We start from the raw sequence: 24,942 nt of genomic DNA on the forward strand, positions 1-24,942 counted from the left end.
TGATGAGCAAAATCAGGTGCAGTTAATGATAAAGCTTTCCCTCAGAGGTTGTGCTTTTACACGTGCGCCACATCTGTCACCTGCATTGTTCCGCAGCGTCACTGGTCTCCAACAGGTGCAGCCCCTCCCCACCCCCATTTTTTGGAAAGAATTCTCTTTATCTTCTGTTCAATAGTGTTGATTATACTGCTCTAGGAGTTGGTTTATTTATATTTATTCTGCTTATGATGTGGTTCCCTCCTTCATTTGAAGAACCCATGTCTGTCTTAAATTCTAGAAAATTCTTAGATATTTTATCTGTTAAAATTCTGCTCTTTTCTCCGGTCTCTGAGGTCCCATTATATGCATATTAGATTGTCTCATGCTATCTTTCATGTCTCTTAATTTGTCTTTCATATTTTTTATTTCTTTGCCTTTTTGTGCTATTTTTTTTTCAGGTGGTGGTGGTGATTGTCAGCCTATTTTCCTATTTTCTTTTTGTTTGGCGTCTACTCTATTTGTTAAAATAGCCATTTAGATTTTTTATTTCATTGCTTATTTTTCTTTTCTAGATTTTCTACTTCACTTGTTTTCAGATATCCTATTCTTTTCTTGGAACATCTACTTTTGTTTAATTTTAGTTGAATTTATTTTTAAAATCACATGGTACAAACTTAAAAGGAATAAAAGTTTTATTCAGTGAAAAATCATTTACGTTCTTGTGCTCCCCAGTTTTCCTCCCTGGAGGCAACTAATATTTAATGGTTGGTTATATATCCTTCTAGAGATATTCTGTGCATGTATAAGGAAATACGTGTATGTCTGGATGTGTGTATGTGCATGTTTATATATCAGTTATCTATTATTTACCTACTCACCTATTCCAAAGTAGAGGACTGCTAGAGTCTAAGTTGTGTAAGAGCAGGGATTTTTTTTCTTATTTCTCTTAATGTCTGTGCACTGCTATATCCTTAGTGCCTAGAATTCTGTATCTCACATAATACTCATTTTTCTACAAAGGTTATTTTTCTTTTATCTTACTGATTTGTAGGACTCATTTATATCTATGCTATGTATTATAGATATTTTCCAAGGTTATAGTGCTTTTTAAAAGCTAGCTTTTGGGAGTTCCCATCGTGGCACAGCAGAAAAGAATCCAGCTAGGAATCCAACATGAGGCTGTGGGTTCAATCCTTGACCTTGCTCAGTGGGTTAAGGATCCGGTGTTGCCATGAGCTGTGGTGTAGGTTGGAGATGTGGCTTGGATCTGGCACAGCAGCGTAGGCCAGCAGCTGTAGTTCTGATAAGACCCCTAGCCTGAGAATCTCCATATGCTGCACTGTGGGTGCAGCCCTAAAAAGACAAAAAAAAAAAAAAAAAAAAAGCTAGCTTTTAATTTTAGCATTTTTGCAATGTAGGAATAGTTTTTTTTTTTGTTGTTTTTTTTTTTTTTTTTTTTTTTTTTTTGCTTTTTAGGGCTGCATGCACCCAAGGCATATGGAGCTTCCCAGGCCAGGGGTCGGTCGAATTGGAGCTACAGCTGCCAGCCTACACCACAACCACAGCAACTCGGGATCCAAGTGGCTTCTGTGACCCACACCATAGCTCACAGCATTGCCAGATCCTTAACTCTCTGAGCAAGACTGGGGATTGAACCAGCAACCTCATGGTTCCTAGTCAGATTTGTTTCCACTGAGCCACAGCAGTAACTGCTATAAATAGTTCTTTTTTTTTTTTTTTTCCTGCTATGCCTGCAGCATGCATGAGTTCCCAGGCCAGTGACTGAACCCAAGCCACAGCAATGGTAACACCAGGGAATTCCTAGAAATAGTTCGTTTTTATTTTTTACTATCTTAATATTTTCATTCTGACTTCTATTTCTTTTATTATTTAGAAAGGCTCTCTGCATCCTGTAGTATAAATAAAATTATCATTTTTTTCTAATAAGTTTTATGATTATTACCTATGTTTAAATATTTGATCCATCTGGAATTTTTTTTACATTTCTACTCAGTTGTATCAGCAATATGTATTATATATTTAGTATTTTTCTCACTGATTGGAAATGTCATCTTTAGTCTATACTGAATTTTCCTAAGTATTTTGGTCTATTTCTAGACTTTATTCTGTTGTATTGACCAGTATGTTCATATACCAGCATATGCTATTATAATTTAATTATTGCAGCTTTAATTTAATATCTGGTTAGTCTAGTTCTCCATCATTATTGTTCCTTTTCAGGATTTTCCTGGCATTTCTTCCTTATTTTTTAAAAAATTTCTAACTTTGTTTTGTTTTGCTTTTTAGGGCCATACCTGCGACATATGGAGGTTCCCAGGATAAAGGTCAAATGGAAGCTGCAGCAGTGCTCCTACACCACAGATACAGCAACACGGGATCCAAGCTACATCTGCAACATACACCACAGCTCACAGTAATATCAGATCCTTAACCCAATGAACGAGGCCAGGAATTGAACCAGCATCCTCATGGCTACTATTTTTTTTTTTTCCCCGCTGTACAGCATGGGGATCAAGTTATTCTTACGTGTATACATTTTTCCTCCCACCCTTTGTTCTGTTGCAACATGGGTATCTAGACATAGTTCTCAATGCTACTCAGCAGGATCTCCTTGTAAATCTATTCTAAGTTGTGTCTGATACCCCCGTGCTCTCATGGATACTATTTGGGTTCTTAACCTGCTGAGCCACAGCAGGAACTCCTCTTCCTTATTTTATTATTTATTCATTTATTTTGCTTTTTAGGCCTGCACCCACGGCATATGGAGGTTCCCCGGCTAGGGGTCTAATCGGAGCTACATCTGCCGGATCTGAGCCGTGTCTTTGACCTACACCACAGCTCACAGCAATGCCAGATCCTTAACCCACTGAGCAGGGCCAGGGATTGAACTCTCAACCTCATGGTGACTGGTTGGATTCGTATCCGCTGAGCTACAACAGGAGCTCCTCTTCTGTTTTCTGTTTTTGTTTCTTTGGCAGCATCCATGACACGTGAACGTTCCTAGGCCAGGGATCAATCCCAAGCCAGTACAGTGACCATGCTGGATCCTTAACCTTTTGTTCCACAAGAGAACTCTGTTTGCCAGTTTCTAAAAACATACTGTTGGAGTTCTTGCACAGTTCTCGTGATGTTTGTTCTTATTTTTTAACTCTTCTGCTGCATCTGTAAAGGAGAACTCTGCTTACTTTATCTTTTGTTGTTTGTGTATTAATTTTTACATGTTAGTTTTTGATACATCTAGTTTACTTTTTTTTTATGTTTGCAATAAATTTTTATTAGTTCACTTTGATTTTCCGGATATGTAATCATTCATGTGAATGATGTTAAATTCATTTATTTCTCATTTTTATGCCTCATTTATCTTTTTCTCAAGCAATTGCATTGACTAATACTTCCTAAAATATTAAATAATAGTGATATTCGACATCTTTGTCTTCTTCTCGACTTTAATGGGAATACTTGTAGTTTTTCCTAATGAAACATGATATGATTTGGGACTGAAATAGATACTTCTTATTCTATTGGCTCTTTAAAATTCTAACCAAAAAAATCTCCTATCCTGTTATGAATTATTTTTATGCAGTATGGGTGTTGAATTTTACCATATGTCTTTTCAAAATCTGTAATATGGTTAATTTCATGCATCAACTTGACTGGGCCAGGGAATGCCTAGATAATTCAGTCAAATATTATTCTAAGTGTTTCTTTGAGAGAAAGTTTTGGATGAGATTATCATTTGAATCAGTAGACTGAGTAAAGCAAATTGCCTTCCCTAATGAAGGTAGCCCTTATCCTATCATTTGAAGGTCCAGATAGAACAAAAGGGCTAACCTTCCTCTGATAAGAGAAAACTCCTCTTGCCTGATTGCTTTAGCTGGGATATCTGTATTTTCCTGCCTTTGGATTGGAACTGAAATATTGGCTCTTCTTGGGCCTTGAGCCTGCCGTTAGCTCTCCTGGTTCTCAGGCCTCCAGTCTCAGATTGGAATGACTGCCTTGGCTTTCCTGGGTCTTCATCTTAATGACTGCAGATCGTGGGACTTCTCAGCCTTCATAACTGCATGAGCAAATTCCTTATAATCAATTTGTCTCTGTTATATCCTACTGGTTCTGTTTCTCTGAAGAAGACTAATACATATAGTGATACAGGTATTTTTCTTGATTTCTTAGTAAAGTGAATTATATTCGTAGGTATTCTAATAGTGAGCTATCCTTGCATTCCTGGTTTATTCTTTAATGGGCTAGTAAGTTCTTTTCACGGGGGTGTTTTTGCCCTCATATTTGTGAGAATTGTGGTTTTCTCATTCATGCTTTTGTTGTTAGGTTTTAGTAGGAATGTTATTCTGGCTTCACAAAAATAATTTGGAAGTTTTTTCGCCTGTGCTTTGGAACAGTTAAAATGTTATTGGAATAATTTATTCTTTAAATATTTGTTGGAGTTCCCCTGTCAAATCTTGGCCAAATAACTTGGAAAACTTTTCCTATTCTTCTAGGGTAATTGATCCATTTTCATTTTTGTTTCTTCTGAATCATTTTCAGTAATTATATTTTATTAGAAAGTTATTATTATAGGTTTTCTAGTATATTTGCATAGAGATGAATAAAATTTAACCATTAAAAAATTTTAAGTCCCTTTGAAATTAGTTGCAACTTTTGGAGTATAGGTACTCTTGCTATTTAGTCTTTTAGTCTGCTGGTTCTTTTTAATAGTTTTTCATTTCTCCTGTGATTTATAATTTTTTATTGAAAGCATTTGTTCAGAGAAAGAGATTTTTGCCTTGGAGTTTTCTTGGTTGCGGATGTGTGTTAAAATAATGCTCTCACATTTGCCTCTTCTGGGATCATACAGGTTTTGGGATCTGAACCTAAAGGTTTTATTTTAATTTCTTGGGTCATGCTTTTGTATAGTGTGTATAGAACAAATCTCAGTCCTGAACCTAATTCACATAGCTGACACTTTTTCCTCATTTAAGGCTATAGGGTCTAGCATTATCCTGCTGCACCAGGCTGGGGATGGAACCTACGCCACGACAGAGACAATGCTATATATCCTTAACCTGCCATGCCACAGTGGGAACTCCCACACTTATTTGTTAATGTGTGTTCTATGACTGCTTTTATTCTGCATTGACAGAGTTGAATAGTTACAACAGACCTTATGACCTCAAAGCCCAAGATACTTATTATTTGACCCTTTTCCAGAAAAAATTTGCCAACCTCTGGTCTAATAGCTCTATAGTACACAGCTAGGTTATGGTTAGTTTTTGTCTTTTTTTTGGTCATAATATTCATTTATTATTATTTTTATTATCTGTAAGATCTGTGGTGATGTCCTCTCATTAATTCCTGATGTTAATGATTTGTGTTTTTTTAAATTTATTTTTTTATTGTTATTTCCCCCTAGTTTTTATCTTCGATTACAAAGTACAGATGATTACAGAGCTTTAAAGGTCAGGTTAAATAAAAAGTGAATCAGTGGTAATAAAAGAAAATATTTGACTTCTGGTGTGGGAGGTACAAATTATGCAGGTAGCTTAAGGACTTTTGGTTGCTTTAGATAGAAAAGAAAACTGGTTGATGAATGACTTCATATTAAGGAATGTGGATTTATGAAGCTTTTTTATATTCCTTTAAAATAATTCAGGTTTAGGATTTAGGACCCTCTGGTCATTCATCCTTAAAAATAGACTAGTTATGACATATGTTCAATTTATATTACTCGTTTTCTTTCTTTTCGCCACAGCAGTGGCTTGTAGAAGTTCCCAAACCCACTCTGCAGTTGTGGCTTGCACCACAGTTGCAGCAACACTAGATCCTTAACCCACTGCACCACATGGAAACTTCCAGTTTATAGTGTTCTTCATTTAGTTTGAAGCCTGGCTTTAGATATGTAACAAAGACTGTTAAGGTATATTTTATGAAGGATGGAAAGCCGTAACTTTCAACATCCTCAATGGTATCAGAGTTCCCTGGTGGGGTAGCAGTATCCAATGTTATTGCTGTGGCTCAGGTCTCAGCTGTGGCATGGGTTCAGTCCCTACCCTGGGAGTGTCCACATGTCCTGGGTGCAGCTCCCCACCAAGTTCTCATGGTATTTATTTATTTTTTGCTTTTTAGGGCAACACCTGTGGCATATGGAGGTTCCCAGGCTAGGGGTCCAATCAGAGCTACAGCTACTGGCTACAGCAACGCAGGATCTGAGCCACATCTGCACCCTACACCACAGCTCACAGCAATGCCAGATCCTTAACCCATTGAGCAGGGCCAGGAATTGAACCCACAATCTCATGGTGCCTAGTTGGATTCATTTCCGCTGCACCACGACGGGAACTACAAATCCTCATGGTATTTATAGTACACCGTGTGGGTCAGTAGCCCCATAAATTATAATTAGAATAATTTGCCATTTTCTTTACCAAAAATTATTTTTAAAAATTACCTTGTCTTAAGCAATCCTATTTAGTTGTAAAGCTGGAAAAATACCTTTTGAGGAGTTGATTTGAAAGGAACTTGGGCTCCTTTAGATTGAGACTGTCAGAGGTGTAGCACATTTCTTAAATTAATCAACTTGGCAATTTCATTGGTTAAACTTGGGCTGTCTTTATGTATTGTAAATCTCTTAGGACCTCAAAAAAGTGTAAACTGTTATTGAGTATTGGGTATTTTAGGTTGTAATTACTTTATCAGTGTTTTACAGATTACCATTGTAGAAGTAGAAAATTTTGAACATAAATTTCCCTTTCAATATCTATATGATTATTGATTATGAGGAGAGAGACAAAGAAGCTGATACTGGAGTTCCTGTCTTGGTGCAACAGAAATGAATCTGACTAGGAACCATGAGGTTTTGGGTTCAATCCCTGGCCTTGCTCAGCGGGTTAAGGATCCGGCATTGCGGTGAGCTGTGGTGTAGGTCACACACGCAGCTCGGATCTGGCGTGGCTATGGCTGTGGTGTAGGCCGGTGGCAACAGCTCCAATCAGACCCCTAACCTGGGAACCTTCATATGCAGCAGGTGCAGCCCTAAAAAGACCAAAAAAGACCAAAAAAAAAAAAAAAAAAAAAAAAAGCTGATACTTTTATGTTCTGGAAAAGGTATGTATGTGTAAAAAAGGAATCTAAATTTATTAGTAGTGGAGCATAGTTCTGCTTTTTCTATACTGTATGTTGGGAATCTATACGAAATTAAAAAGATGTATTTAGGAGTTCCTGTAGTGGCTCAGCAGTTAACCAACCCAGCTATTGTCCATGAGGACTCAGGTTCGATCCCTGGCCTTCCTCAGTGGGTTAAGGATCCAGCTTAGCCGTGAGTTGTGATGTAGGTCGCAGATGTGGCTCAGAGCCCGAGTTGCTATGGCTGTAGTATAGGCCGGCAGCTGTAGCTCAGATTTGACCCCTAGCCTGGGAACTTCCATATGCCATGGGGAGGCTAAGAAAAGAAAAGGAAAAAAAAAAAAAAAAAAAAAAGGAATCCGACTGCAGCGGCTTGGGTCACTGTGGAGGTGTGGGTTTGATCCCTGGCCTGGCACTTGGGTTCAGGCTCTGATGTTGCCACACCTCCGCCTTGGACCCCATCCCTGGCCTAGGAACTTCCTTATCCTGAAAGCATTAGAAAAGATGAAGGTATTTCACAACATCTGTTACTGAATCTAGGAAAAAATACACTTTTAGAAACAATAGGTTAGATTTACATTTAAAACCAATTGTGAGCTTCAAAGAATTTCCTCTGATTGTTAATCTTTTCCATTGTTTTAAAAAAGTATAAAACAGGCATTCCTGTTGTAGCTCAGTGGTAATAAACCAGGCTAGTAACCATGAGCATGCGGATTTAATACCTGGCTCTTCTCAGTGGGTTGGGGATCTGGGGTTGCCGTGAGCTGCTGTGTAGGTCACAGAGGTGGCTTGGATCCAGTGTTGCTGTGGCTGTGGTGTAGGGCCTCAGCTACAGCTCCGATTTGACCCCTAGCCTGGGAACTTCCATATGCCGTGGGCACAGCCGTAAAAAGACCAAAAAAAAAAAAAAAAAAAAGAAAAAAGTATAAAACAGATTAGGGTCATTTCATTTCTTCTAGGACAGTGACTTGGAATGTTTGGGGTATTAGTGAACTCTATTTAGGGAAGAACTCAAGTGTGTAAGTAGAGGTGACATGAATGTTTGTGTGTACATTTGTAAAGAGAAAAGAATGGGGAGTTCCTGTCGTAGCGCAGTGGTTAACGAATCCGACTAGGAACCATGAGGTTGCAGGTTCGGTCCCTGCCCTTGCTCAGCAGGTTAAGGATCCGGCGTTGCCGTGAGCTGTGGTGTAGGTTGCAGATGTGACTTGGATCCCGCGTTGCTGTGGCTCTGGTGTAGGCTGGCAGCTACAGCTCCGATTCGACCCCTAGCCTGGGAACCTCCCATATGCCGGGGGAGCGGCCCAAGAAATGGCAAAAAGACAAAAAAAAAAAAAAAAAAAAGAGAGAGAGAAAAGAATGAAAAACAATTGGCATGGTGGCCCCAACCTGTCACCCTTTGGTGAGTGGAAAATCTGTTCAGCTCCAGTGTAGCAGTGGCTGACAACCTGATCAGTATTTCAAATTGAGAATGCTTCTGTGGGGATCCAGTAGAATACTCCTAATTTCCTTTTATACTCATCCTTGTTTTGTTTGGGAATATAATTGGAGGATTTCTAGGAAGATGATTTCCCCAATCTCTTGAGATAACTGTCATCCTCTTTATTTTGCCCCCTGAGGTAATTCTGTACCTTAGTACATATCGTGACACCTATAAAACCTGGAATCCCATTCCAGAATAAAGTATCAATGTAGTTTTTTTCTTTTTAACAAGAGCGTTGCTGAGAAATAATTCACATGCCATGAAATTCTCCTTTTTAAAAGACACAGTTCAGTGGTGAAAACCTGTAAATGTATGTTTACAGGGTTGTACATCTACCACCGCTGTCTAATTTTAAAGTATTGTTATCATTCTGGAAAGAAACACTGTATTTATTAATAGTCACTTCCCATTCCTCCCTTCCCCTGTCTCCAGGAAACCACCATTCTACCTCATGTCTTTATAGATTTGCCTATTGTGGACATTTCATGTAAATGGAGTCATATAATAGGTGACCTTTATGACTGACTGCTTTTCTTTTTTTATGGCTTTTACTTAGCTAATGTTTTCCGCATCGATGCATGTTATAGCATATATCAGTACTTCATTCCTTTCTATGCCCAATAATGTTCCATTGTATGGGTAATACTACAGTTTGTTTACATGGTCTTTTTTTTTTTTTTTTTCTTTTCTCTTCTTTCGCTCTCTCTCTCTCTCTCTCTCTCTCTTTTTTTTTTTTTTTTTTTTTTGATCTTTTAGGGCTGCACCCTATAGAAGCTATGGAAGTTCCCAGGCTAGGGGTCGAAACGGAGCTGTAGCTGCTGATCTGTGCCACAGCCACAGCAAGGCAGAATCCGAGCCTCATCTGTGACCTGCACCACAGCTCACAGTAGCACTGGATCCTTAACCCACTGAGCAAGGCCAGGGATTGAACCCACATCCTCACGGATACTAGTTGGGTTTGTTACTGCTGAGCCACAATGGGAACTCCTTCTCTTCTCTTTTTTATGGCCATTCCTGAGGCGTGTGGAAGTTCCTGAGCCAGGGACTGAATCTGAGCTTTAGCTGCAAGCTGCAGCTGCAGCTGCAGCTGCAGCGACGCTGGATCCTTTAACCCACTAGGCCAGGCCAGGGATTGAATCCATGGCTCTGCAGCAACCCAAGCCACTGCAGTTGGATTCTTAACCCACTGAACCATAGCAGGAACTCCTATGCAGTCATTTGTTGGTAGACGTCTTTTGACTATTGAAAACATGCTGTGAACATTTGTATATGACTATTCGTTTGAGTACCGTTTTCAATTCTTTTGAATATATACCCGAAAGTGAAATTACTGGGCCATATAATAATTCTATTTCACTTTTCAAAAATTATTTTTTATTATAGCTAATTTATAATGTTCAGTCAATTTCTGCTGTACAGCAAAGTGACCCAGTTTTTTATATATATATGTGTATATATATATATCACATTATTTTTCTCATATTATCCTCCATCATGTTCCATCACAAGTGACTAGATATAGTTCCCTGTGCTACACAGCAGGATCTCATTGCTTATTGCCATTTTACTTTTTAAGATACAACCAAACTGTTCTCTACATTGGCTGCTTCGTTTTACATTTCAGCCAGTGATGTATAAAGGTGACAATTTCTCTATAACCTCACCAACACTTATTCTATCTCTTTATTATTTTTAAGTTTTTTATTACTATACCCACCCTAGTGGGTGTGAAGTAGTGTCTCATTGTGTCTTTAAATTGAGATAAGAGTTTCAGATGTATAATATAGTGATTCAAAAGTTTTAAATATTAGGCAGTTCCCGTCATGGCCCAGTGGAATTGAATCTGACTAGTATCCGCAAGGATGCAGGCCCAATCCCTGGCCTAGCTCAGTGGGTTAAGGATCTGGTGTTGCTGTGAGCTGTGGTGTAGGTTGTAGAGGTGGCTCGGATCTGGCATTGCTGTGGCTGTGGTGTAGGCCAGTGGCTACAGCTCCAATTTGACCCCTCGCCTGGGAACCTCCACATGCTGCAGGTATGGTCCTAAGAACACACACACACACACACACACACACACACACAAGAACAAAAATTTTATATGACAATCCATTTATAGGTATTATAAAAATTGGCTATATTCCCTTGGCTAACCCTAACCCTAACCCTAAAAAAATACATCATTGTAGCTTATTTGCTACACAGTAGATTTTACCTCTTAATCTCCTATCCCTGTATTACCCCTTTCCCTCTCCCTTTCTCATTTGGTAACCACTACCACTAATTTGTTCTCTATATCTGTGAGTCTGTTGCTTTTATTTTTCTCAGATTCCACATATAAGTGATAACATGTAACCTTTTTCTTTCTTTGATTTATTTCACTAAGCATGATACCTTCCAGGTCTGTCTACATTGTTGCACCTGGGAAAATTACATTGTATTTTATGATTGAGTAATAATCCATTTGTGTGTGTGTGTGTGTGTGTGTGTGTGTGTGTGTGTGTGTCTATGTACCACATCTTTAGCCACTTGTCTGTTCATGGACACTGAGGTTGCTTCCGTAGCTTGGCTATTGTAAGTAATGCTCTATGAACATTGGGTTGCATGTATTCCTTCAAATTCCTTTTTTCATTTTCTTCAGATACATACCCAGGAATGGAATTGCTGGATCACATGGTAGTTCTGTTTTATTTGCTTATTTGTTTATTTATTCATTCTTTTTACAGCTATACCTGTAGCATATGGAAGTTCCTGGGCTAGGGGTCGCTTTGGAGCTGCATTTGCAGGCCTATGCCACAGCCATGGCAACATCAGACCCGAGCTGTATCTGCCACCTGTACCGCAGATTGTGGCAATGCTAGATCCTTCACCCACTAAAAGGGCAGGGATTGAACCCACGTCCTCATGGATAATAGATGGGTTTGTTACCACTGATGAAAACTCCCATCAGACATGCTTTTTAATTTACCAACTTCTTCTAGCCCAGGTACTTCTATATGCCTCAGGTGTGGCCATTAAAAAAAAAAAAAAAAAAGATAAAAGAAAATCACTACAACAATTCTATAAGCAGTTACACTTTCACTGTATAAATGAGGAAACTGAGGTTAAAAACGTTTAGCAGGGGAGTTCCTGTCATGGCTCAGCGGAAACGAATCTGACTAGCATCCATGAGGATGCAGGTTCGATTCCTGGCCTCGCTTAGTGGGTTAAGGATCTGGATTTGCTGTGAGCTATGATGTAGGTTGCAGATGTGGCTCAGATTCAGTGTTGCTGTGACTGTGGCATAGGCCAGCGGCTATAGCTCCGATTGGACCCCTAGCCTGGGAACCTCCATATGCTGTGGGTGCAGCCCTAAAAAGATAACAACAAAAACAACAAAATGTTTAGCAGAGAGTTCCCATTGTGGCTCAGTGGTAACAAACCCAATCAGTATCCATGAGGACTTGGGTTGACCCCTGGCCTCACTCAGTGGGTCAGGGATCCGGCATTGCCGTGAGCTTTGGTGAAGGTCACAGACACAGCTCAGATCTGGCATTTCTGTGGCTGTGGTGTAGGCTGGCAGCTACAGCTGTGATTCAACCCCTAGCCTGGGAATTTCCACATGCCTTGGTGCAGCCCTAAAAAGACGGAAAAAAAAAAAAAAAAGTTCAACCTCTTCCAGATATATCACATCAAGCAAATGGCACATTTAGGAATTGAATTCCTATTTATCAAATTGATGAATGGAATCTTGCATCTAATTTTGATTGGTATAAGAGAAATATTATTTATTTTGTATGTATTTATGATATATTTCTGGAATATGATAGCATATATAGAGAGAGTTTCTTAAAGAGTTGAACCTGATTCCGTTTATGTGGCAAGTGTGTAACAAGTTATATAAGATTCCCGCTTTCTCCCCCTGCTATGTTTTCGCGAATTGACAGCAGTGTATCCGGAAGTGCTGAACTATAAAAAACTGTAAACTTGTAAACAAAAAGTGCTAGATATCTGCCATCTGCTTGGTACTAAAAAATTGATTTTTTTATATTCATGGATATACATTTATTATTTAGTGCACATGGAGTTTGTCATGCAAACTTTATAGCACAATGAAAAGGGTAGTATATAGAAAATAATGGGAACATTATAGTATATGTGAATGTTATTTTGTTCTGGGATGTTTTATATGCCACAGGTGTGACCCTAAAAAAAAAGAATGGGACAGATGAGGTATGTGTTCTGCCTGAGGATGAAATTAGGAGAAAGCCTGTTAGGTATTTCTGATGTTGCCAGTTTTCAGAGTTTTCACTCAGACTGAGATGTCAGTTAATACCGTGGCCACTGGGGGACAAAGTAGTTCTGGGGGTCGTCTGAACCACCCCATGATACGTGCATGTTTGTCTGCTTGTCTATCTCCTCCTATCAAACCAGCCATTTCAGAACAACACTATCCCACCTCGTTAGAGAATTAAAGTAACTTTTAATGTCAAGAATGAGATTAGGGAGTTCCCGTCGTGGCGCAGTGGTTAACGAATCCGACTAGGAACCATGAGGCTGCGGGTTCGGTCCCTGGCCTTGCTCAGTGGGTTAACGATCCGGCGTTGCCGTGAGCTGTGGTGTAGGTTGCAGACGCGGCTCGGATCCTGCGTTGCTGTGGCTCTGGTGTAGGCTGGTGGCTACAGCTCCGATTCAACCCCTAGCCTGGGAACCTCCATATGCCGTGGAAGCGGCCCAAGAAATAGCAACAACAACAACAACAACAAAAGACAAAAGACAAAAAAAAAAAAAAAAAAAAAAATGAGATTAAGGGAGAACAAATATAGAGAAAACCCTTAATTGTACAATATTACCCTGGCACAAAGGCAGTGTCATATAGGAATTGAGCACATTTTATGGAGTTCCCGTCGTGGCACAGTGGTTAACGAATCCAACTAGGAACCATGAGGTTTCGGGTTTGATCCCTGGCCTTGCTCAGTGGTTTAAGGATCTGGAGTTGCCGTGAGTTGTGGTGTAGGTTGCAGATGTGGCTCGGATCCTGCGTGGCTGTGGCTGTGGTGTAGGCCAGTGGCTACAGCTCTGATTTGACCCCTAGCCTGGGAACTCCATATGTCACAGAAGTGGCCCTAGAAAAGGCAAAAAAAAAAAAAAAAAAAAAAAATTTAAAAAGGAATCGAGCACATTTTTAACGGTCAGAGAGGGTTTTCAATATCAGCCACAGTTAAGGAAAAGAGAGTGTGTAGAGAAAACTGGAGCAGCAAAGATTGCATCTTCGTAAGTATCTTTACTTGGGGAGGATGTGGAGCAAAGTGAGAGACAAGCAGCAGTTAGAGACAGGTTCCTTGACATCGGGGAAGCTGCCGGATCTAGCAGACCTCAACTCCAAGGGGCTGATGCCCTGTTACAGACACTTACAAAAGAGAGGCTAAAGATCTTCCTTCTCCATCTCCCACCACCCTTTTTAAAGGAGTTTAGCCCTGAAAAGCCTGTGCTTCTTAGGGCTCTGCACCTTGGACATAGTCTTTGTTTCATATCCTTGTCTGTCAAAACTGCTTCTTGCTAAATTTCCTATTGATTTCCTTGTTGCATTTATCTTTTGCAACCTCTGTGAGGTACAGGGGGTTTCAGAGAGGGAGTTCTCAAGGGGGGGGTCAAGGTTTTGGTGTGAAGTGAGGTGTTTTGAAGGATACTCTGTTGTATCACATGCATACTTAGGGTTCACACACAGCAATGTATGATCGTGGCTCTTGGCCATATTCAGTGCCTTAAATAGTTCCTCCAGAGGTGGTGTGGAAAGTTTGGCTGCTAATTAGTAAAGAATTTTGCAGATGTCTCTTTGGGCTGAACTCAGCACTAGGTGACATCCAGGATGCTTTATCAAGTAGACTTTATAGACGTCTCTCATAACATCCCTCACCTTCGTTGGCAATCCAGCTGGAAAAACAAAACCATGTCTGGACAACTTGGAGTCATTCAGTACATAGGAGTATTTCTCTTAGTGTTGCTTGCACTGCATCCTCATAATGTGCTGGCCTTCTAGGCGCTGCAAGACAAAGGTTAATACAGCGTAGAGCCTGGTCTCAAGATGCGTTGCAGTTGCAGAATAGTGAGGAGATATTTATGTACAGAACTATGTGATGAGTGGGCTGCTGCTGTTCTGAGTTAGTATAAAGGAAACCACAGTGAGTTTCTAAAGAGAGCCAAGGAAGGCCTCAGAAGGGGAAGGGACTGTTTGCGTGTGGCCTTCAAAGATAAGTAGAATTTGAGGGGCTGGAAGAAAGACATTTTATGCAGACCAAAGACAAAATACGATGTTATGAGCATGTTCATGTTTTTGTATAAGGAAGTAGGTTTTTGTTTGTTTGTTCTTAGGAAATAGGGTTTTTTATAATTAGTTTGAGACACGGTTTTTTTTTAATAACCAAATTTCTCTCCCTTTCTTTTTTTCTTTCTTTACTTCTTTTTTTTTTTTTTTTTTTTTTTTGTCTTTTTGTCGTCGTTGTTGCTATTTCTTGGGCCGCTCCCGCGGCATATGGAGGTTCCCAGGCTAGGGGTTGAATCGGAGCTGTAGCCACCGGCCTACGCCAGAGCCACAGCAACGCGGGATCCAAGCCGCGTCTGCAACCTACACCACAGCTCACGGCAACGCCGGATCCTTAACCCACTGAGCAAGGGCAGGGACCGAACCCGCAACCTCATGGTTCCTAGTCGGATTCATTAACCACTGCGCCACGACGGGAACTCCTCTTTCTTTACTTCTTTCTCTCTCTTTCCTCTTCTTTTCCTTTCCCCTTCCTTCCTTCTTCCCTTTTTCCTTTCTCTCTTTTTTGCCATTGCCTGTAGCGTGTAGACATTCCCAGCCTAGGAATCAAGCCTTTGCCACAGGAGCAACGCAGGGCTTCAGTAATAATACCGAATACTTAAACTGCCACACTGCAAGGGAACTCCTATCCCTAAATTTTATACGTTGTTTTAATATCAAACTTAAAAATAGGCATTTTAAACAGAAACTCAGAGTGATACTTTTCATATGATGAAAAAAAAAAAAAAATAAGAGGGGTGACTTTCAGAATGTAGAGCCCTTATTAAAACACAGATATCTTCTGTAAATAGGGTTGGAGGAGTTCCCATCATGGCTCAGTAGTTAACGAATCTGACTAGGAACCATGAGGTTTCGGGTTCGATCCCTTGCCTTGCTCAGTGGGTTAAGGATCCGGCGTTGCCGTGAGCTGTGATGTAGGTCAAAGATGCGGCTCGGATCCTGCTTTGCTGTGGCTGTGGTGTAGGCTGGTGGCTACAGCTCCAATTAACCCCCTAGCCTGGGAACCTCCATATGCCGCGAGAGCAGCCCTAGAAAAGGCAAAAAAAAAAAAAAAAAGAAAAAGAATAAAAATGTAAATAGGGTTGGAAAAATACTGTCGGTGTGTTCTTTGTATAAAAATGTCTCTTTTAACTTATCCATGCAAGATCTGAAAAGGAAGGCCACTTCTCTTTCATCAGTCACGAGGTTCATGACAACAGAATCATTGATGTGGTAGGAAGAGAGTTGGGTTCCAAATCTCACTAAATGATCTAGAAGCGCAGAGAGACAGCCAGTGTTCTGCCTCAGCTCTTCTGATTGGGGTCCTGTGGCCCTGTGTTTGGCTTCTTCCTTCCCCATCTTCTGTCTGATCCCTCTGAAACCATTGTTTCTTTGAATTTTAAGATAAACTCTGATGTCTGTCCTGTATTAATAGATGTGCTAAACATCTGGGGCTATTGTCATTTCAAAGAATTTCTGGAGATGGAAGAGTTAAGTAGATTGTCATGCTTCCTATTGGAATTTCCACGTGGTCAAGTATGTATTTCATTCGGAAATAATACTCTGAAAGACTGTAGGATGATGACATTTTTGCAGAGCAAGTCCCTGTAGTACAAGATCTGAAGTGAAATTTTTTTAGCCCAAAAGTAATGAAGTCCTTGGTACGTCATAGTTTTTCTACTACCTCATTCATAATTTCTTAGTGGGAAACATCTCAGTGAATAATTGAGCTTCTGCATATCTCAGTGAATGACTGAGCTTCTTTTGAGTAAGACAAAATATTTTCTCATATTAGTACTACTGAGACCACATTTAGAGGCTGAAAACATTGTTAATTTTTTTTGCAAGTTTTTTTTTATCTTGTCTTTCTTATTTTTAGGGCCACACTGGTGGCATATGGAGGTTCCCAGGCTAGGGGTCTAATCGAAGCTGTTGCTGCCTGCCACAGCCACAGCCACAGCAATGCCAGATCTGAGCCGCATCTGCAACCTACACCACAGCTCACGGCAACGCCAGATCCTTAACCCACTGAGCGAGGCCAGGGATCGAACCGGCAACCTCCTGTTTCCTGGTCGGATTCGTTTTCGATGTGCCACGACGGAAACTCCTGCAAGTATTTTTTTAAACCCCTGGAGTATATATTGAAATTATAACATAATATTTTTACATGTAAGATAGATTGAATTCTACAGAGGATGAATGCTTTAGAAGTGGACTTTTCTCTGTGCCTATGGGTAATAGTGTGAGTGGTATGGCTCATATTTTTTGTACCTGACTTGAGTTTGTAGATGGTTATAAGGTATTTGGCCTGGGTTACTACGATATTGGCTCCAAAAGATTCAGTGCCTCCTTTCTATATTTAACATGCAATACTTTTTTCCTTTATAAATATACATTTTATGGTGCTTAGGGAGATTTTGAGGATGTGGTTTAATTTTTTATATTTTTCATTTTTGGCTGCCTCCATGGCATATGGAAGTTCCTGGGCCAGGGATAAAAATCCAAGCTGGAGCTGTGATCTATGCCACAGCTGCAGCAACCCTGCATCCTTAACTCACTGTACTGGGCCAGGGATTGAACAGGTGCTTCCACAGAGACAAGTCGGATCTTTAACCCATGTACCAGAGAGGGAACGCCCAAGGATGTGGTTTTAGTGTCCTAAAAAGACAGTTTGGGAGTTCTCTTGTGGTGCAGTGTAAGTATTGTCACTGCAGTGACTTGGGTTGCTGTTGTGGCGTGGATTCAGTCCCCGGCCTGGGAACTTCCACATGCTGTGTGGGTGGCTCCCCCAAAACAGACAGCTTTATAGTTCATTAAGTGTTATATAAGGCTTATGCTTGTATCTTTTTTTGCCCACTTAAAATTCCTCAAACGAGTCTTTTTCCTGTTAGTGTCCTGACTCAACAATGTTGGCCATAAGAAGCCACGTTAATAAATTTCCCTCAATTTTTTAGGGTATTATTTTTTATTTTTATTTAATTTTTAAAAGATTTTTATTTTTTTTGGAGTAACTGTCGTGGCGCAGTGGTTAACGAATCCGACTAGCAATGGTGAGGTTGCAGGTTCGATCCCTGGCCTCGCTCAGTGAGTTAAGGATCTAGCATTGCCGTGAGCTATGGTGTAGGTCGCAGACGTGGCTCGGATCCTGAGTTGCTGTGGCTGTGGTGTAGGCCAGTGGCTACAGCTCCAATTAGACTCCTAGCCTGGGAACCTCCTTATGCCATGGGTATGGCCCTAGAAAAGGAAAAAAGACAAAAAAAAAAAAATTTTTTTTATTTTCTCTATCATAGTTGATTTACAGTGTTCTGTCAATTTCTACTCTACAGCAGACTGACCCAGTCGTACATATACATATGTTCTTTTTCTCACATTATCCTCCATCAGGCTCCATCACAAGTGACTGTAGTTCCCTGTGCTGTGCAGCAGGATCTCACTGCTTCTCCATTCCAAATGGAAGAGTTTACATCTATTGACGTCAAACTCCCAGTCCATCCCACTCCCTCCCTCTCCCCCGTGGCAACCACACGTCTGTTCTCCATGTCCATGATTTTCTTTTCTGTGGAAAGGTTCATTTGTGCCCTATATTAGATTCCAGATGTAAGTGATATCATGTGGTATTTGTCTTTCTAACTTACTTCACTTAGCATGAGAGTCTCTGATTCCGTCTGTGTTGCTGCAAGTGGCATTGAGTATTATTTTTGTTTGTTTTTTGCTTTAAAGGGCCACACCTGCAGCATATGGAGGTTCCCAGGCGAGGGGTCCAATTGGAGCTACAGCTGCCAGCCTGTGCCACAGCCACAGCAATGCGGGATCCAAGCTGTGTCTGTGACCTACACCTCAGCTCATGACAATGCTGAATCCTTAACCCACTGAGCGAGGCCAGGGATGGAACCCGCGACCTCATCGTTCCTATTTGGGTTCGTTTCTGCTGCTCCATGATGGGAACTCCGGGTATTATTTTTTAAAGACACTATTTCTTGAAGTGAAGTAACAGTGTGTTTCTAGCCAGCCTAATGTGAAACATTTTTGGTTTTCGATAGGATAAATCTGTCTTTGTTAACGGAGATGAGACCCTAATGTGATCAGAGTTTATAGACGAACGTCCCCTGCTATGTCTGGTTGATCTAAATTGTCACTAAATCATCTTGGCATGTTCTCCATGCAGAGACTTTGACCTCGTATATCGCTGCCTCCCTTGAGCCTCTTTTCTTGTTGCATTGTATTTTCTAGGTGCGCCACCGAGCTTCTGGCCAGGTGATGGCTCTTAAGATGAACACGTTGAGCAGTAACCGGGCAAACATGCTGAAAGAGGTGCAGCTCATGAATAGACTGTCCCACCCCAACATCCTTAGGTAATGAGTTTTCCTTCCTTCTGGGGATCCGAGAACCTTGACACATTGTTAGCGACTTGTTGTAATAGTAGGGGCAGCTGGAGAGAGGGATTCACGATTCCATTTTGAATCCGTCTTGCTGGGATTTAGCTGTGCTGTAGGTCTTTTTCTACCTGTTGAACTTAATTTTCCGTCAGGTAACTGCATTTAATAAAGCAACTTCCTTCTGTGTCTCAAATTGATTTACTCGTAGTCAAAGCTCATTGCAACAGTTGCTTCCTATTGCTGAAGAAAGAATGTGTCCAAGAGAAAAGATTTTAGTGGTGATTTACTTGTCTTAAATTGCTTTAGGAGGAATCATTAAATTGGTAAAAATAAATGTAAAATTCTATCTCCAGGCTATCTATATTTAACTTCTAGCACTTTTACCCTTTATTTATTTATTAATTTATTTTTTGTATTTTTGGCCGCCCAATGGCATATGGGATTTCTGGGCCAGGGATCAGATCCAAGCTGCAGGTTTTTTCTTTTTTGGTCTTTTTAAGGCCGCACCTGTGGCACATGGAGGTTCCCACGCTAGGGGTTGAATCGGAGCTGTAGCCACTGGCCTACATGGATACTAGTCAGATTCATTTCCACTGAGTCACTATGGGAACGCCACTGAGCTGCAATTTTGACTTACACTGCAGTTGCAGCAATGCCTGATCTGTTAACCCACCATGCCAGGGATCCAACCTACGTCCTGGCCCTGTAGAGACACTGCCAGTCCTGTTTGCCATAGCAGGAACTCCACTTTTACCTTTTTAAATTTTTTTTTTTTGTCTTTTGTTGTTGTTGTTGCTATTTCTTGGGCCGCTCCCGCGGCATATGGAGGTTCCCAGGCTAGGGGTTGAATCGGAGCTGTAGCCACCGGCCTACACCAGACCCACAGCAACGCAGGATCCGAGCCGCGTCTGCAACCTACACCACAGCGCACGGCAACGCCGGATCGTTAACCCACTGAGCAAGGGCAGGGATCGAACCCGCAACCTCATGGTTCCTAGTCGGATTCGTTAACCACTGCGCCACGACGGGAACTCCCACTTTTACCTTTTTAAAGAATTATTTGTATATCTAATAAAGTTATATAGTCATTGCTTTCCGGTAATTAGTACAGTCAAGCCCTTTCCTAGTTGGAGTCGTTAACCAGTGAGCCATGATGGAACTCCTACAACTATTTAAATACATTTACTTTGTATTAGGTATTGTAAGTAATCTAGAGAGAATTTAAAGTATGTGAGAGTTAGGAGTTCCCATCGTGGCACAGTGGAAATGAACCTGACTGGTATCCACAAGGATACAGGTTCGATCCTTCAGTGGGTTAAGGATCCAGCATTGCTGTGAGCTGTGGTGTAGGTTGCAGTTGTGACTTGGATCCTGAGTTGCTGTGGCTGTGGTGTAGGCTGGCAGCTGTAGCTCCTATTTGACCCCTAGCCTGGAAACTTCCATATGCTGTGAGTGTGGCCCTAAAAGCAAAAAGCAAAACAAAACAAACAAACAAAAAAGGATATGGGAGTATGCGCATGTGTGTAGTTATATGCAAATACTATGCTATTTTTGTATAAGGGACCTGGGCCTCTGTGAGTTTTGTCATCCTCACAGGAGTAGGGAGTGAGGTGGTTCTAGAACCAGTCCCCTGTGGATACCAGCACATGACTGTATCTGAGTCTTTCTCACTTTAATTATCTCGACTTTTTAGTGAGGTGAGTATATTTCTAAATTAAATCAAAGAAGAAAAGTTAAGTCTGTATGTATTTAATTAAGGCATATGTGTGAGACAGTTTGAAAACTTAAAATTGCTATTTACTTAGGGTTGTTTAAGACACATATTTATATTGGACTAAAGAAAAATCCATGGCTTAAGTATGACTTTCACATGTGTGGTCAGTGGTAGAAAATTATGGAATTAGGAGAGTTCCCATTGTGACACAGTGGAAATGAACCTGACTAGGAACCATGAAGTTGTGGGTTTGATCCCTGGCCTCACTCACTGGGTTAAGGATCCGGCGTTGTCGTGAGCTGTGGTACAGGTCACAGATGCAGCTGGATTCTGCATTGCTGTGACTGTGGTGTAGGCTGGCAGCTGTAGCTCTGATTCAACCCCTAACCTGGGAACTCCATATGCTGTAGGTGCAGTCCTAAAAAGCAAAAAAAAAAAAAAAACCCAAAAAAACCCCAAAAAACCAAAACAAACAAACAAAAAAACGGAATTAGGTTATACTGCTTACTTGAAACTTTCTACCTTTATACAGAATTGTTGGCTTCCTGGTCCACTACAGAAATGCTAAGCCAGTAATTTTATGATGACTTTTTTCCCTATCCACAAATCAGATTCACACATTTTTTGAGATCTAATATACGCCTGGTGATGTGTCAGACATCAAACAGGTATATATAAAATGGAATGTCTACCAGCAAGGAATTTGTAGTATTAATTGGAGATCTAGGTCTTACATACAGGAAAAGAGAACTAATAAAATCAGCTAGGATGGCACCCCTTGGGTAGCGTCAACTCTAAGTGATATGGAAGTTCAAAGAACTAAGAGATCATATTACCTTGGCAGAGTCAGAGACGTTTTCTTGGAGGAGGTGGGCTCCAACTGGAACTTGAATTTGAGTAGGATTTGGGAAAGTAGGAAAGGAACTCAGAAAGGAGCAAAGTAGTAATAAAGCAGAGAGGTAAAAGCACAAAGCTTTTTGAGGAGTCGGTGAATAAAAAGCACAAAGCTTTTTTTTTTTTTTTTTTTTTTGTCTTTTGTTGTTGTTGTTGTTGTTGCTATTTCTCGGGCCGCTCCCACGGCATATGGAGGTTCCCAGGCTAGGGGTCGAATCGGAGCTGTAGCTACCAGCCTACGCCAGAGCCACAGCAATGCGGGATCCGAGCCGCGTCTGCAACCTACACCACAGCTCACGGCAACGCCGGATCGTTAACCCACTGAGCAAGGGCAGGGACCGAACCCGCAACCTCATGGTTCCTAGTCGGATTCGTTAACCACTCCGCCACGACGGAAACTCCCACAAAGCTTTTTGAGGAGAATGTGGAAGAGAAGAAAAAAACAACCTTTCTGCTGTGCCAGAAGCCCTTAAGAAAAACTGAAAGAATTTTGTGCCGCTGAAGATCAGGTGCCTGGGAAAGAAGTTTGCCCAAAAGATGCTTCGAAAAATAAGGATGAAGCTCATCTATAAAGAAGCTAAGTGCTATCCCAGAGAGTACAGATGGAAGTACAGAACTGAGATTCACATGGCTAGAATGGCAAGAAAAGCTGGCAACTTCCGTGTGCCTGTGGATCATTTGTCATCAGGATCAGAGCTATCAGTGCGTGAGCCCAAAGAAAGACGTTACAACTTCACCTTTGCCAGGTCTTCCGTGGCACCTTTGTAAAGGTAAACAAGGCTTCAGTTAACATGCTGAGGACTGTGGGACCGTATATGGTGGCGGGGTGACCAAACCTGAAGGCCGTATATGAATTGATCTGCAGGTGTGGTTATGGCAAAATTAACGAGAAGAAAATTTGTCCTGACAAATAACACATTGATTGCTTCGTCACTTGGTAAATATGGCAGTATTTACATGGAGGATCTGATTTATGAGATCTCTACTGTTGGAAAATGCTCCAAAGAAGCAAACGACCTCCTGGGGCCCTGCACATTCTCTTCTTCGTGAGATGGAATAAAGAAAAAGAGCACCCGGAGTTCCCCATCGTGGTGCAGTGGAAACGAATCCAACTAGGAACCGTGAGGATGTGGGTTCAATCCCTGGCCTTGCTCAGTGGGTTAAGGATCCGGCGTTGCCGTGAGCTGTGGTGTAGGTCACAGATGCGGCTTGGATCCCGTGTTGCTGTGGCTGTGGGTAGGACGGTGGCTACAGCTCCCATTTGACCCCTAGCCTGGGAATATCCATATGCCGTGGGTGTGGCCCTAAAAAAAAAAGACAAAGACAAAGACCCCCCATTTTGTAGAAAGTGGAGATGCTGGCAACAGGGAAGACCAGATCAACAGCTTGTTAATAGGATGAACTCAGTTTTATCTGCTAGGATTATTTTTGTGATGTGGTCAGTTAATAGACAGTGACTGTTTCTGTTGTATACTGGAGGCTTTACCTGTTTAAAGATTAATCTTCACAACTACTCTCTGTCAAAGGAACTGAGACCAGGAGGTTGTATTGGCCAAGATCCGGGACTCTGAGATCTGGGTTCTTTTCTTTTTTCTTTACCGTAAAAATGCTCCATTTTTTTAACCTTGATTTTTATTTTATATTGGAGTATAGTTGATTTACAGTGTTGTGTTAGTTTCAAGTGTATAACAAAGTGATTCAGTTATACTTATACATATATCCATTCTTTTTCAGATTCTTTTCCCGTATAGATTATTACAGAAGATTGGGTAGAGTTTTCAGTAGGTCCTTATCGATGATCTGTTTTATATATAATAGTATGTATATGTTAATCCCAGATTCCTAAATTATCCCTCCCCTCCCCTGGGCTCTTTCTACTACGCTTCTCCTAGAAAACTGAAAATTCAAAAGGAGAGTATTGGTAGGTAACAGTGGAAAGGTAGAACTGGGCCAGATTATTCAGAAATGCTTTGCAGAAAAGCCAGGAAGGTGGTATTTTATGTTCTGTGGTTGGTTTTTGTTGTCGTTGTTGTTTTTGGCCTTGCCAGTGGCATGTAGAACTTCCTGGGCCATGGGTCACACACGTGCCATAGCAGTGACCCACGCTGCAGCAGTGCCAACACTGGATCCTTAACTCACTAGGCCACCAGGGAACTCCTGTGCTCTGTGTTCCAGATTCTGAGCAGGGATTAGATGGCAGAGGGTAACTGATAGCAAACGTAGAATGGTTTAGTATTGGGAGGACTGGTGGCTAAGAGATCAGTTAAGGGGCATCTACAGTGTTTGAGAATGAGGTGGATGAGTCTTAATTTGATATCCTTTTTTTTATTTTTTATTTTTCTTTTGTCTTTTTTTTTTCTTTTTTTTCTTTTTTGGTCTTTTTGCCTTTTCTAGGGCCGTTCCTGCAGCATATGGAGGTTCCCAGGCTAGGGGTCAAATCGGAGCTGTAGCCATCGGCCTACGCCAGAGCCACAGCAATGAAGGATCCGAGCCGCGTCTGCAACCTACACCACAGCTCATGGCAACACCGGATCCTGAACCCACTGAGCAAGGCCAGGGATCGAACCTAGTGAGATTCGTTAACCACTGCGATGCGATGGGAACTCCTCTTTTGTCTTTTTAGGGCCGCACCCACGGCATATGGAGGTTCCCAGGCTAGGGGTCAAATCAGAACTACAGCTGCCAGTCTACGCCAGGGCCACAGAAATGCCAGATCCGAGCTGCATCTTCGACCTACACCACAGCTCATGGCAACGCAGGATCCTGAACCCACTGAGCAAGGGCAGGGATCGAACCCGCAACCTCATGGTACAATACCAGAAGAGTATTGTAGCAGTAGAAGCATTTATTATACTTCTTTAGGACACCTTAAATAGCAAACTCAGCATAACTATATTACATTCTCAAATTAGTATTTTTCTTTTCATTTTTTTTAGTATTTTTCTAAATGCTTTTCCAGTTGTCTTAGAAATTCACTGTTATACTTTATATATATATATATATTTTTTAATTTTTGTCTTTTGTTGTTGTTGTTGTTGTTGCTATTTCTTGGGCCGCTCCCGCGGCATATGGAGGTTCCCAGGCTAGG

At 41.1% G+C, this 24,942-nt stretch overlaps 1 protein-coding gene and 1 pseudogene across 12 annotated transcripts in view; both read left to right on the plus strand.

Moving 5' to 3' along the window:
• Positions 1-24,942, plus strand: part of TESK2 (testis associated actin remodelling kinase 2) — a 127,109-nt gene that overhangs the window by 35,812 nt on the left and 66,355 nt on the right. For all 12 annotated transcript variants that reach the window (XM_084965193.1, XM_005665476.4, XM_084965199.1 and 9 more), the window contains one exon: positions 19,101-19,222. In XM_084965193.1, the coding sequence (XP_084821319.1) occupies positions 19,101-19,222 (122 nt within the window). The remainder of the gene's footprint in view (positions 1-19,100; positions 19,223-24,942) is intronic.
• Positions 22,297-23,369, plus strand: LOC102167316 (large ribosomal subunit protein uL30-like; annotated as a pseudogene).

Source organism: Sus scrofa, chromosome 6 (assembly GCF_054392235.1).
Source record: "Sus scrofa isolate SSC_HxYL_T2T_F1_AM1 chromosome 6, Sscrofa_HxYL_maternal_Yorkshire_Landrace_v2.0, whole genome shotgun sequence".
NCBI lineage: Eukaryota > Metazoa > Chordata > Mammalia > Artiodactyla > Suidae > Sus > Sus scrofa.